This window comes from Sarcophilus harrisii, chromosome 6, assembly GCF_902635505.1.
Source record: "Sarcophilus harrisii chromosome 6, mSarHar1.11, whole genome shotgun sequence".
Lineage (NCBI taxonomy): Eukaryota > Metazoa > Chordata > Mammalia > Dasyuromorphia > Dasyuridae > Sarcophilus > Sarcophilus harrisii.
In genome coordinates this window covers 94173031-94188671 of record NC_045431.1, presented here as the reverse complement: position 1 = coordinate 94188671, position 15641 = coordinate 94173031, and the positions used below count along the sequence as shown (strand labels likewise).

The following is a 15641-nucleotide window of genomic DNA, read 5'->3' as shown; positions in this document are numbered from 1 at the left end:
AAAATTCTTTTTATACTTAAAGCTGTAGTTTAGCGAAATTTTTTTCTTTTTTTCAATCTAATCTATCTTAATAAATTTTAATATATTTCTACAGTACTTTAATGTTTATAAAGTATTTTATATATCCACCATATCTCATTCAATCCAATCAGCATAAAGGATAAAGATCAGCAAACACTAACTGAGCACCAAGTGTACTATGTCTTTAATTTTCCTAGTTTGTTGACAAAAGGTTATGGGCCTTCTGTGTTCCTATTATATTATCTAATATCCAGTCATATACAAAGAGAAGATGAACAAATTGTGGATCAATACATGGATTTTTTTAAGTTAAAGTAAAATTTATTGGAATTTCTCAGTATGAGTATACCATCCATGTCTTGCTCTAAACCACATCAGTGGGGTAAACCCCATTAGTTGATCCAATATCCATTTCAGAATCCTGAAATATAATCATCCCACAATATAGCATCACATATTGATGTAAATAATCAATTTGTGGTATACTAAAAATAATAATAATAAAAGGACATTATTTGGCAATCCCTGAAAAGTAGGTGGATATTTTATAACACAAACCATCCATTTCTTCTTGGAAATGTCAATGCAATTCAATATTCAAGTGGTATCATTGTCAGAGACTTTAACTAGAGTCATTTAAAGTTGCTACTTTTCAATAGTTTTTTGTATTTCTGTACATCCTGAAATGATGAAAATTATCACAAATGATTAATCTGTTAAATTTCTTTGAAATGGTGATTTACAGCTTTTCCCTAGTATTTGCTTCATAAAGGTGCCATAATATATGAGACAATATCATCCCACTTTCAAAATTAATCATTATTTACATTCACCTACAGTATAAAACTGGACATATCTCCATGTTTAATGAAAGTACTCTAAGTTGATATCAAATAAATTAATAATGATGAGCAATATCATAATGAACACCTGTTACATTTTTAATGGTGGGATGCTGAAAATAAACTAAACCAAATTTTAGCTAATATAAATTTTACTGTTTCTACATCACAAGATATACCTGATAATAAAAATAAACACAATGTCACTCTCCTTCAAAAATATCACAGCATATTAATAAACTGTTTCATAGCAAGACTGTTATAGTTACAAGGTTGATTGTACACCATGTAGAGCAGTCTGATACTTTAAACACTGAAAATACCAGAGCCAAATCTTCTTATCCTGTCTATGAGTTGATAGAGAACCCCTCTTTTCTTTGACACACCATGGTTTCCCAGGCCACCTTAAAAATAAGATAGAGAATTATTCGAGTTAGATTTGATTTACATTATTATTTATTTAAAAAAAAGTCTCATTAGAATCTTAATTACAAAATTACATGACTAGTAATATAGATATGTATACATATACATATATATATATATATATATATATATATGTGTGTGTGTGTGTGTGTGTGTGTGTGTGTGTGTGTATGTATGTATCTAAGAAACTTTTGGAAGAAAAGCAAGTGACTTTGTTATTTGAACAAGTTGTGACAATTATATCATCTCATTATTATTTGAAATATTTTTCTTCACTTTGACATCTGGTACTAATAAGGACTGACAGATGACATGCTCCACTATCCTAAATGTAGTATATACCTTTTCATACTATAAAGAATCAAGTATAATTCAAGATATTAAAAGAGGGGAGGGAAATGATTTGCTTATCTTTACTACAAAGCTTCAGAAGCTCCATTAATAGATTTTTCTTTTGAAACCTCTTAAAACCATAGGTTGTCTTATTTTAAAATATTAATCTACCCAATATTTTAAAATTTGACATTAAAGCATCCCCATGAAACTCTGATAATAAAGGGAAATATGATTATGCTTTAAGATAATGCACATATAATAAGATCAATCAAATTCATAGAATTGGAAAAAATTAAGAGACAATGAAATTCAGTCTATATCTCACTAATGAGTGAACTTCAGTTCAGTAAGACTGAATGACTTAAAGAATGTCATGTATCCTGGCATATAGAAGGCTTAGATTGTGCCAGATCTCCTGGAGCCACACTCTATCTTGGCTTTTTTTTTTTAATTCTAAAAAAAATTCCTACTTTTTTCCCATTCTCTAAATTTGTTTTTAAACCATAAATTTGGGACAGAAATATATTAATATAAATAAATCTCCATAAGTTAGTATTGCAAGCCACTGACCTATAATTTTTACTTTTGAGTTACCAGAGGCTCATCAAGATTAAATGACTTGCTCTCTTCATTCCAGAGAAGCAAAAGCAAAGAAAGAATTTGAATCTTGGACTTCCTGACATGAGGTCTAGCACTGTAGCTCCTACACTACATTGCCTTTCATAACATGGGCACAGTTCAGGATCATAGGACTAGAACTAGAGCATAATGAAAGTCACGTGAAGTTTAGTAATTTTGGATCAGGAGTGAATTAGAATGGTCAGATCCTTGAAGACAGGGATTTCTTTTACTTCTTTTAATATCCCCAGTGTTTAGCATACTGTCCACCACATAGTAGATATTTCAAAAATATTTACTGAGTAACTGACTTGCACAAAGTCACAAAGGAATTAAATGACAGACTGAAAACTTGAACCCAAGTTCTACGGCTCTTGACTCTTTCTTTTTCTTATACGCCAATAATCATAACAGTAACATTTCTTTTTTCAAATCACTAAGGATCATAGATTAATTACAAATAATTTTTATGGTAAATACTATCTATGAGATGTGTCTGCTCTGGTCAAAGCAATTAAAGAGTATTGATTGTAAAATGGTACAAGGAGATATGTTTTATTTTCTTGTTATTTTGTTTTTCCTCTGACATATTTCAATCAGTTTTCTTTTTCTTTTCTTTTCTTTTTTTGAATCGACTTTTGTCATAAACATCTATTGCTTCCCTAACTTAGAGGGATGGTAAAGTAGAACCTTATAAGGCAAGTAATTTAGAGGGCTTGCTCAGTGAACAATTATGTGGTTAATTATTTGGATTACATTTGGATATAGTTGTTGTACCTCTAGAGAAAAATTTTTGAAATTTTTAGCATTTCACATTTTAGAAGAATGAGGTAATACTGAAATATGTTCATTCCCAGGCAGATGGGGGGAAGTAAGGGGAAGGGAATTGTTTCAATGTGCTATTCATTATACAGCCATTCATTAACATAAGCTTCAACCAATATTAATGTCATGTTACTGTGAAATCATATCCATCATAAATTAAGAATATAAAAATGAGGGGAAAATAAATATGACTATAATCAGTAAGATGAACAAAAAGATAATTAAATAATTAATGAACAAATCATAGTTAATGAACAAAAACATAATTAAAATCTAATATTTCAGCAACTACAACTGAAATATATCAAGAATTTTAAAAAATATTAGAGATGATTGTGATTTTCAGGTCAAATGTTAGAAAATTGTTAAGCAATTATCATAGCCCTGGAGCTAAACCTCCTAGTTCATAATATATCAAAATTTTTCATAGATTAAAAATAATTTAAATTATTAATGTCCATTAATCTAGGTAGAGACAAGCCAACAAACTAAAGAAAATAAATTAAGTGAACTTTTGGCAAATAAGGAAGTGTATTTTTATAAACAAATAGTGGAGAAAAAAATCAGGAAGAGAGAATTTTTTTTTAAAAGACAGATATCAAACAGTTTAAATATCAAATTCTTTTAAATATCTGAAATTCAAGCAAGGAAAAAAAATCTGTAAAAGAAACAAATATGAATATACTTTAATTTTAATGATTTAAACCTAAGCAGAATAGCTTTAGTTATTCACACTCTACTGATTTTTCAAAAGAGCAAATACCCTTGTTCTTAGAATTATTACTATCTCATAGTCTAATTACAAATGAGATTACAAAGAAAATCTACACATACAAATATAAAACTAACAAAAATATACAATATGCAAAAAATACAAATAGCAATGGCCTTTAGTCATTTAAAAGAATACGACAAAAAAAAAAAAAAAGCTCAAAATTAAAGGCAACACTTAGAATACAAATACATTGTGTTTTACTCGTCTTCATGGCAAATAACTGAAGACACAATAACTCTATGGTACTAGTAAGTAAATATAAGAAACACTACCCAGTGGGAAGTTCTACCAATATTTCAGGAAAAGCTGAAGATTTTATTTTTAATTGAATTTAATGCATTAAATCTTCAATATAGCACTACTCCACTAACCCCTTCATGGTTAGATAACATAGGTTTTAAAAAAAATCTGTCCTTGTCTATGAGGATATATAGATAGCTATCTATATGTAGACAATTATACTTTTCTATGTTTTACATTTCATGACCTTTTAAAAACAACCATCCATGTTATAAAAGCAGCTCAAAAATTCATTCTTTCCTGTATTCAAAATCAATTAAACAAAGAGAAACTTCAATGCAGGTGTAGAAACTTCACAAATCTAGAGTATTCTTGTTTGACAAGTCACTAAGGAATAATTACAGAATCAAAAAAAGAAGGTTAGGGAATATAATGAGCAAAAGAGGAAGTGGGCAAGCCAAGGAAATCTTGGTAGCTGCTCGTACTTTAAAATAGATCACATTTCTCTTCCTAATTTTAAATTTTATTGCACCACTCACTAAAGCAAACAACAAAACAAAAACAAAAACAGAAACAAAAAAAAAATCACCTGGGAGCAGAAATATATCAAAGTTGATTAAATTATGTGAAATTTATGTTCTAAGGAGATAAATTGATTTTATCATCTTAAATTTATGTTCACTGTATGTAATAGCAAAGTTCTAGCAAAAACAATATCTTTTTTTTAAAAAGTAGAACTGCCTGGAAAATCATATTTACACTCTCTTTTTATCCCTTAGCAAAAGTCAATGTAATTGCAGTTACTGTAATTTACACTTGCAAATCCATATCTAGAGTGAACATTAGGAATAAAAGATGTACTTCACAGTTTGTTTGTCTTGAGCTAAAATGAAGAGGAAATGATTTTAAAATTAATGTTCCATAGGATAGTTTTAAACCATTTGATGTTAAATATTATTTAAAAGAAAAGAAAATAATCCACATGAAGAAGTATGTGCTATAAACATCATACCTGTGATATGTCCAAGCTTTTCAAATGAGTTCTGAGTGAGGTCAATTGTCCTATCAATTGGAAAGTTTCTTAAGTCTTCATCGTCTAAAGCAATATCTCCCCAAAAGACAGCTTGAAATAAGAAAAAATACACATTTTTCAATTAAAATGTATTTTTAATTGAGAAAAAAGCAATTTAATGATAATGAGGAAATACAGCATTGCTTAAAAATATATTAGTAAGGATGCTTTCTGTTAAGTATAAAAGTAATTAGAGGTCAGGAGTAAATTAATGGAAAATGTTCTAATTAAGTATTATACTAAAGCTAGAGTACTTTCCTGTTGGTGGACTCTGGGAACCTCTGATTGATGATAAGTGTGGGGAGAAGATAAATGTTCTTCTTGAGTCAAACTTTAATTATGTGCTCTCTACTTAAAATTATGGAGAAGAGGAAGGGGTTCAGCTGTCATGAACTCTGAACATCCTAGTATTTTCTGGAGAATACATTTAAGGAGTCATTGTGGTGGGGGAGGAACTAAGAGAATACAATGGTAATTCAGGGAGAGCAGTGATTAAATCCAACTTCATCTTCGGTATCAGTATCTTCAGTATCACAATCTACCCAGGTTCTTTTAGCATGTAGCTACATTTCCATTAACAATTCAATTCAATAATACTTTATCCACTCCAAAGAGATGATAGTTTTCAATCCATACTCAATTATCACAGACTGATTAGTGAATATTTTCTTTTTTCTGTTGAAACTCCCAATCATTTGACTTTATGTAAAACTACAAGTAATAAAATAAAACACTAAAAAACAATGTATTAGAAGAAAAAACCAAGATGCAAGAATTTCTTTTTTCCTTATAAGGTTAACAGAAGCTTTTAATTTAGTGACTAATTGTGAATTTTTTATCTATTTAAAGATAAAATTAAATAAGACTATCATGGGATATAGCTGTAAAAAAAAAAGTCTTTGGTAAAATAACAACAAATAATAATAACAAAAATAATTATTATTATTATTAAAAACAAGAGCAAAAATCTGCCCTCCAACATTTAAAATACTGACCTTATAATATGGTTTTTAACTAGATTGTGGCCACTTCTTTATTCCTTTCATAAACTTTCTTCCCTATCTCCCAGATGTGATCCCTATAGCAAAATTTTAATAAAGTTGTCCCAGGATGCTAAGATGAGTGTTAACTGAAGACGGGAAGCCAAAATGCCTGAGCCCAAAGAAGACTCTTTGGTGAAGAATTGTCTATTTAACACTGTATTTCCTATGGGCACAGGGCAGTTCCACAAGATTTAATACAGATTTACTCTTCAGTTTATATGTTGGTTCTCCTTTACAAGATGAAACATCTTCAAAGGAAGGGGGTGTTTTGATATCTCCAGCATTTAGCATAAAGTCTGCAAAAATGTGCACTTAGTTCTTACTAAATGAGAGTGAATGAAATTAGTTGAGGAAAATACCCAAGGCTAAAAGGCTAAGATTTATGATCAATATGGAGAAAATGAAGGGTGAAAATAAGCTCTCATGACCCAGGAAGATCATAAAAGAGATGAGAAAATTCGATATCAGGCTAGAACCTTAGAACTTTGCAGATGTTAACTTTACAGATGAAGAACAACTAGGCAGCAACAACCTATGGGAATAGCTTCCTACCAAACAGTATTATTAGAATGGGTGTCCTGTGAAGACCATCTTTCCTTGACATAAACATCCAGAAAAAAAAAAAGGGATGCAAACATTTGAGAGCTGAGTCTGAACTAAATTCTAACTCAGATTCTAGCTGAAATTGAAATTTTCATTTTATACATACATATATAGATATATACACATATATACACATACATGTTTGTGTGTATCATTTGGTTTATATCATGCCATAATTCACTCACTTGATTCAATTTAACTTAGTAACTCTTGTAAGGGAAATAGTTTTCAGTCTTTCCCTATGCCAGAGCAATAAATTATGGGGATTACATAAGGGGAAAATGATGGAACTAAGATGATGTAAAAATCATAGTAATAATACTAAATTAAAGATTGATTCCTGGAACTTATAACAAACAGGTTAAATAATCAAAAGACACTCGCTGAACAACATCCACATGAAATCAACAGAAATTTTGTCAACAAGTACAGCCCTCAGAGTATTCTTGACAATTTAATAAAGAAAAAGTGTTGCAGCTTGAATATTAATATATAGAGAACTATTGAGTACAATGGCCTGAACATAAAATTAATCCATAAAAATTCAAATGGTGATGTTCAGTAGTTTTTCAGTCATGTCTGACTCTCTATAACCCCATTTTGCTATTTTTTAAACAAAGATAGCAAAATGGTTTGCTATTTACTTCTCTACCTCAGTGGATAGATGAGAAACAGGCAAATGGGGTTAAATGACTTCCCTAGGACCACACATCTAATCAGTATATATGAAACACCAAATTTAAACTCAGGAAGAAAACAAAATTTAATAGATGTCACCATGTCAAATATTGAGAAACTCCAAACTACTTGGAATGAATAATTTTCAAAATATAAAGAACTAATAAATAAAACCAAATTCATTTGGAACAATACTTGTTACATATCATTCCCAATGGAGTTGTCATGAAGATGCTTTCATTGTGCTAAGATATAAGCTTAAATACCGTACTTTTTATTCCACTATAAAATACATTTTAATCCATCTGGACAATAGCATATTGAATATTAAATATAAAAAGAACAATTTGTCTTGGGACTGTTCTTTCTCAATTCCACTGAATATAAATTCAAATAATAAAATAAGTCATAAGCATTCACATTTAAAGTTTTCAGAATACTTGTATTTCATTTAATTATCATAATTACTCTTTGTACATAAGACTATTACCTCCATTTTACAGTTATAGAAACTGAGGGTCAGTGAAACTATATAACTGTATCAGTCATATAGAGAGTAAATGTATGAAGGAGGATTCGAATCCAGGTCATCCTGAATTATAGTCTTCTCTACTACATATATTGCTTTTTCAAGTCATTTAACCTGTGGAGGATGTCAGTTTCCTTATCTATAAAATGAGAGAGGTTTACTAGATTCATTCTATGCTATTTTTCAGATCTAAAACCATAAATGTAAAAGGACAAAAGACATCAATCAGTGGCAGGGCAATGAAATTCATCTACAAATTTTCTGAATCCATATTCCATGTTCTTTAGACAGGGCTTCTTAAACTTTTTCCACTCATGACCCCTTTTCACCTGAGAGATTTTAAAATGATATTTACATTTACATGAAACCACAATTTCAGAAAATAGGCTTTAGACCACTCTAAGCCACACTGCTTCCTCAAATATACATATATTCAGGCCTTTCCTATTTTTAGAAAAGACATTCCTTGTCCTCAAGAAGCCATCCCTCTCTGGCTTAATAGATTCTTATTTTCTAATACTGCATGGATCTATTTATTATTCAATTGAACTCACTGATTTTGTTGTTTGTTTTGTCATCCTGTAAATATAGTTTCTTGGAGAACCCAACTGAAGCACATCATAAAATATATTCATTCATTAATACATCTTCTTTCAAAAGTATACCAGTGACAATCAAATATTCATGCAGTTACATTAAAAAGTCTTCTATATTCTTGAAAGACCCTTTTTGGAATAGAAACAGGAGCTTTGCAAAGCACAAAACCGCATCTGGAAGTAAATGTTTTCTACATGTAAAAAATAAAAATTGCTTAGGGAGAGAATTACTATTCTGAACAATACTATCAAATAGATAAAATGTCCCTGGTGTCATAAAGCACTTTTATTTACACTTCTTAACTCAAAAATAGTAAGTCTAGCACAAGTCCTATCTTGCCAGCTTTGCAGGAAAACAAACAACTCCATGAAGCAAAATACCCATGTGTGAATAAACTAATTCAACTGTGTATGTTTGATATAACCTAGGCTACATGATTAATTTAAAATAATTTCTCCATCATTAATGGAAAAATCATTTAATATATTTGGCTTTGTTCAAGTATATCACCTAAAATAAATTCATGTGTCCTTCACACTTCATATATTTTGAAAGTTTCCTTAACTCAGTTTACAGTTTGGACACACAGCTCAAACATTTGAGCCTACAAAACCAGTCTCACATAAAAACTGTTAGTGGCAAATTGTAGTTTAGCCACAATTTATTAACCAGGACTTATCATTCTGGCCACAAACAAATGCATAGTGTTATTTATGTTTGAAAAACATAAACAACTTTCTCAGTTATCTGAACTTTTTTTAAACATATCTCCTTTTCAGTCTTCTCAGTTTCCCATACATCAGAGCAAAAAGGCAAAGAGAAAAGGGTTATAATTTCCTGGCCAATCAATGTAATGATCTGTGGGTATGAAGATATGAAATTGAATGAAATATGGGAAATCAGTGGCAGATAATGGCTTGAAGAAAAATATCCAAACATAATTGAAATGATGCCTAATATTCCGCAAAATTTCTAGTGAGGATTTCAAGCTTCAAGAAAAGAGTTGGTGATTCTGTATCCCAAAAAGATCACAAATAGGGAAAAAGAACCCATATAAAACTGTTTGAATCAGCCCGTTTTGTAGTGGCAAGGAAATGGAAACTGAGTGGATACCCATTATTTGGGAAGGAATAGCTGACTAAGTTGTAGTACATGAATGTAATGGAATATTATTATTCTATAAAATATGATCAGCAGGATGATTTCAGAAAGACTTGGAGAGGAACCAGATGAACTGCTGCTAAGTGAAGTGAAGTAAGTGAGGTGATTCAGGAAAATTCCAACAGACTTGTGATGACTGCACCCAGGAGAGGACTATGGGGCCTGAAATGAAGCCAACATAATATTTTCACCTTTGTTGTTGTTGTTTGCTTGCTTTATTTTCTTTTCCATTAATTTTTCCTTTTTGATCTGATTTTTCTTGTGCAGCATTATAAATGTGGAAGTATGTACAGAAGGATTGCTTATGTTTAACATATACTGGATTACTTGCTGTCTAGGTGAGAAGGGAGGTGGTAAAGGAGGGAGAAAAATTTGGAACACAAGATTTTGCAAAGGTTTATGTTGAAAAGTATCTTTACATATATTTTGAAAAATAAAAAACTATTATTTTTTTAAAAGGAAGAAAGAAAGAAAAAAGAAAGAAAAGAGTTGGAGACAGTCAAAACTCACAAAAAGAAATTGTTCTAGGTTTTAAGATGCTCTGGATATCTAGAACCAACAACTATGCTAAAAGGTAATTGTTTTTTTTCCTTTTATGAAGGCTAGATATCCTTTATTCTATTACAGAAATATTTTATATTTGTGTGTATACAAATATGTATGTCTCATTAAATGTTATAAAAGAATTGTCATCATAAAAGAAGAAATAACAACACCATACATAGAAAAACATGGTTAGAAGCAATATTTACTTAACTCCCTGGACCAATCTTCTCTACATAAACAAAATTAGGAGCAGATCTTTTTGTCAGCAATCTTTCCAGATGATTTCCATGTTTCTGAGAAGCTAAAAAGCAAAATTAAAAAACAACTACCCCCACAGCTCTGATGCCTGAAATTCCTTAAACCTAGGACAAAGCCTTTCACTCCATAATAAAAGAGAAATCTGTGAAATAAAGAAGATTGATGATTAAGTAATTCATATGTAAACATTTAATGCTAAATAATGGTGTAATATCCCTTTCTGTATCCCAGGGTTTGCTATTGATATGGAAGGTGATAGCACCTGAAAGAAAGACCTGAAACTGCTTAAAGTTAGTGAAGAAGACATAGAAAAATAATCCAGTGGCCCTGGTTTAACCAATTAATTTAACAAACTTTTATTGAGAACTTATTATGCACTAGGCACAGTTCAAGAAACAAGGAACAAGAATTAAAAAAAAAACCCTACTCTCAAACACCTTACATTCTAACAAAAGAAACAAGTACATACGTAAAGAGAATAAAGATATAGGTAAACCACCTCATGCATTCCCTGGTGACCAGTATAACCAAAAACAAAATAGAAGATGAGGGGAAAAAATGGATTATAACAGCTAATGGATATGATTATATAATGCTTTTAGGTTTGTAAACTATAATAGATACTTATCTCTTATGATCCTTACAACAAGTCAATGAGATAGAAGCTATTTTAATTCTCATTCTTAGAGTAGAAACAACTGAGATTAAAAGAAATCAAATGTCAGAGTTACAAAGAGAAATTCCATTTAAAGTAACTACTGATAGTATAAAATATTTAGGAATCTATCTGCCAAGGGAAAATCAGAAACTTTATGAGCAAAACTACAAAACACTTTCCACACAAATTAAGTCTGATCTAACCAACTGGAAAAATATTAAATGCTCTTGGATTGGGTGAGCAAATATAATAAAGATGGCAATACTACCTAAACTAATCTATTTATTTAGCGCTATACCAATCAGACTTCCCAAAAACTATTTTGATGACATAGAATAAATAACAACAAAGTTCATATGGAAAAACAAAAGGTCAAGAATTTCAAGGGAATTAATGAAAAAAAATCAAATGAAGGTGGCCTAGATCTGTACCAGATCTAAAATTATATTATAAAGCAGTGGTTACTAAAACCATCTGGTATTGGCTAAGAAATAGACTAGTTGATCAATGGAATAGGTTAGGTTCAAAGGACAAAACAGCCAATAACTTTAATTATCTAGTGTTTGACAAACCCAAAGACCCCAGTTTTTGGGATAAGAACTCACTATTTAACAAAAATTGCTGGGAAAATTGGCAATTAGTATGGCAGAAACTAGGCATTGACCCACACTTAATACCATACGCCAAGATAAGGTCAAAATGGGTTCATGATCTAAGCATAAAGAATGAGATTATAAATAAATTGGAAGAGCATAGGAGAGTTTACCTCTCAGACTTGTGGAAAAGGAAGGAATTTATGAGCAAAGAAGAAACAGAGATCACTATTGACTACAAAATAGAAAATTTTGATTATATCAAATTGAAAAGTTTTTGTACAAACAAAACTAATGCAGGCAAGATTAGAAGGGAAACAATAAACTGGGGAAACATTTTTACAGTCAAAGGTTCTGATAAAGGCCTCATTTCCAAAATATATATAGAATTGACTCTAATTTATAAGAAATCAAGCCATTCTCCAATTAATAAATTGTCAAAGGATATGAACAATTTTCAGATTATGAAATTGAAACTATTACCACTCAGATGAAAGAGTGTTCCAATCACTATTGATCAGAGAAATGCAAATTAAGACAACTCTGAGATACCACAACACACCTGTCAGTTGGCTAGAATGACAGGGAAAGATAACGCGGAATGTTGGAGGGGATATGGGAAAACAGGGACCCTGATACATTGTTGGTGGAATTGTGAACACATCCAGCCATTCTGGAGAGCAATTTGGAACTATGCTCAAAAAGTTATCAAACTGTGCATACCCTTTGATCCAGCAGTGTTTCTACTGGGCTTATACCCCAAAGAGATACTAAAGAAGGTAAAGGGACCTGTATGTGCCAAAATGTTTGTGGCAGCCCTGTTTGTAGTGGCTACAAGCTGGAAAATGAATGGATGCCCATCAATTGGAGAATAATTGAGTAAATTGTGGTATATGAATGTTATGGAATATTATTGTTCTGTAAGAAACGACCAGCAGGATGCATACAGAGAGGATTGGCGAGACTTGCATGAACTGATGCTGAGCGAAATGAGCAGAACCAGGAAATCATTATATACCTCAACAGCGATACTGTATGAGGATGTATTCTGATGGAAGTGAATTTCTTGGACAAAGAGAAGATCTAACTTAGTATCAATTGATCAAGGATGGACAGAAGCAGCTACACCCAAAGAAAGAACACTAGAAAATGAATGTAAACTGCTTGCATTTTTGTTCTTCTTCCCGGATTATTTATATCTTCTAAATCCAATTCTCCCTGAGCAACAAGAGAACTGTTCAGTTCTGCACACATATATTGCATCCAAGATCTACTGTAATCTATTTAACATGTATAGGACTGCTTGCCATCTGGGGGAGGGGGTGGAGGGAGGGAGGGGAAAAATCGGAACAGAAGTGAGTGCAAGGGATAATGTTGTAAAAAATTACCCTGGCATGGCTTCTGTCAATAAAAAGTTATTAAAAAAAAAAAAAAAAAAAAAAAAAGAAATCAAGTGAATTACCCAGAGTCACATAGTTAATTTTGAGATAGGATTTGAACTCAGGTCTTCCTAAAGCCAGATTCAAAGTTTTCTCCTGGAACACCACCAAAAGCACCCCAACAACAGGGATTGTTTTATTTTTGTCTCTGGGGCACATAATACATGCTTAATAAATTCTTGCTGACTAAATGATCAATTAGAGATGCATTAGATAACTTAATGAGGCCCTCAAAGATGAAGTGCTAACATATAGTTAATAACTCAGTTAGGAATCAAGTAATTTTTTTCTACTGTACTATATCTCCCATTTTCTAGGTTTAGGAGCATACAACAAAGTAAAACGTATGGCAATAAGTAATGATAATAATAATAATAATAATGATAATAGCTAGCATTTATAGAGTGCTAACTATGTACCAGGCACTTTTCAAAAAACTTTCAAATAAGATTTCATTTGATTCTCCAATGGAGCCAGGAAGTAGATGTTATTATTTTCCCTATTTTACAGATGAGGAAATTAAAGCGAACAGAAGCTTAACTTTACCCATGGTCATGTATCTAGTGAGTGTCTAGGTCATGTATCTAGTGAGTGTCTACGATATGTCCACAAGTAAGCATGCTACAAAATGTACTATACGAATAAAGGGGGAAAACAGGATAAATACTCTAAGAAAAAAGAAGAGAGAAATCAATTTCAGTTAAGGAAAGCCTTTTGGAGGAAATGAAACTTGAAAAGATAGTGAAGGTTTTCAAAAGGTGGTATGATAGAACTACACTCCAGGAATGAGACAGTTTAAAAGGAAAGAGTAATATGAGACCTAGGAATAAACAAAATTCCAACTTGGTTGAAGCACAGAATGTTTAAAAGGGAGGAACATGTCCTATGGCTTAAAAGTTTGACTAGAATCAAATAATAGGGTTTTAAATAATAGGTTAAGATGTGCACAAAAGTGACTTTACTCTTTTAATTCAATTCAATAGGTATGTATTAAAACCATCCATATGCAAAATAAACTAGACATTAGGAATCTGGATAAAAAAACTCAACAGTAGACTGTAGTTATAGAGAATCTCCATTTAATTTAATCGTGGGAAAGTTTGTCACTTTCCCTCCACAAACCACTCAAATCACTGCAGACCCTGAATAATTGAGCTACCATATAAGTTATTTTGAGATTTATGTAATCTGGAGTGACATCATTAAACTGCAACAATGGCTGAGAACTTGTGCTATGAACACTTTTTACCCTATAAAGAATAAACTCCAATTCTTTGTTGATTTAGGGTTAGGGAATGAGGAATGATCTCATGTGAAGATCCATCCGGAAAACTGCTTTGGCTGCTCTGGATGAGGGCAAAGGCATAATAAAGATTTCCTCAGATGAGGGCACTGCCAAAGGGTAAAAAGCTCAAAAGTCAAATGTCTGTTTTCATGTGATTGACAACTACTAAGAAAATTGCCAAGGAAATGTAATAATTGGCAAAAGTTTTGGAATCTATCCTTTGGAGATGATGCTATTTAGACTTAAAGGAGGAAATAATTGTCTGGTGGCATTTCAGACAAGTACAGTAATATTTTTCTGAAACTAGTGGTATGAAACTTAATATTTACTTAAATGTCTGAGAAGTAATCTTCTGAAATTAAAAAGCCTGTTACAAAATTAAAAAAAAGAAACTTACTTTGAAGAGAGAATTAGAAATATTTTTTTAAAAAAAATAGGACGGGACCAAATACATACATTTTATATATGAAATTTTACAATTACATCTCTAAGGACATAAATTATTTGTGGATTTAACTATTTGGATATCCTACAAGTTACACATGGACAGAAACATCTGAACAATGATGTTTAGTGTAATTATATGATCTGAATTTATCTGTATTTGACTATATCAGTCAAATAACATCTATTGAACTGAGGAGTAAAAAGGGTAACAAGTCAATCAACACATTTATTAAGTGATTGAGTGTCAGGCACTATACTAACTACTAGGTATAAAAATAAATGTAAAAACAGTGATGCTAACCAAAGCTAAACCAAGGCTTTTCCATATTACCAATTCAATAATACAAACATCTAAGTTACCTTTTAGCATTGATAACAGAACTATTTCAGCAACCAAGGACAGCTCAATGGAATGAAGTTAGAGAATATTTACTGCACAGGAGGAAAAAAGTAAACAAAACTAGGTACTGGTTTGATTAGATAACATTAAAAATACATAATACATATTAGATGTTATATATTAATGTGTATAGGTATGTTATATGTATATATATATGTTAAACAAATATATATTTGGGACGTGTGTATGTGTGTGTGTACACACACACACACACACACACACACATATGTTATGCCTTCAAATACTTCC

General features: G+C 31.2%; 1 protein-coding gene across 1 annotated transcript in view; it reads right to left on the bottom strand.

Moving 5' to 3' along the window:
- Positions 1 to 15641, bottom strand: part of TLL1 (tolloid like 1) — a 280048-nt gene that overhangs the window by 145648 nt on the left and 118759 nt on the right. The window contains exons 3-4 of the mRNA XM_003773091.4: positions 5096 to 5206; positions 1187 to 1267 (exon numbers count right to left, since the gene is read on the bottom strand). Coding sequence (XP_003773139.1) covers positions 1187 to 1267; positions 5096 to 5206 — 192 coding nt within the window. The remainder of the gene's footprint in view (positions 1 to 1186; positions 1268 to 5095; positions 5207 to 15641) is intronic.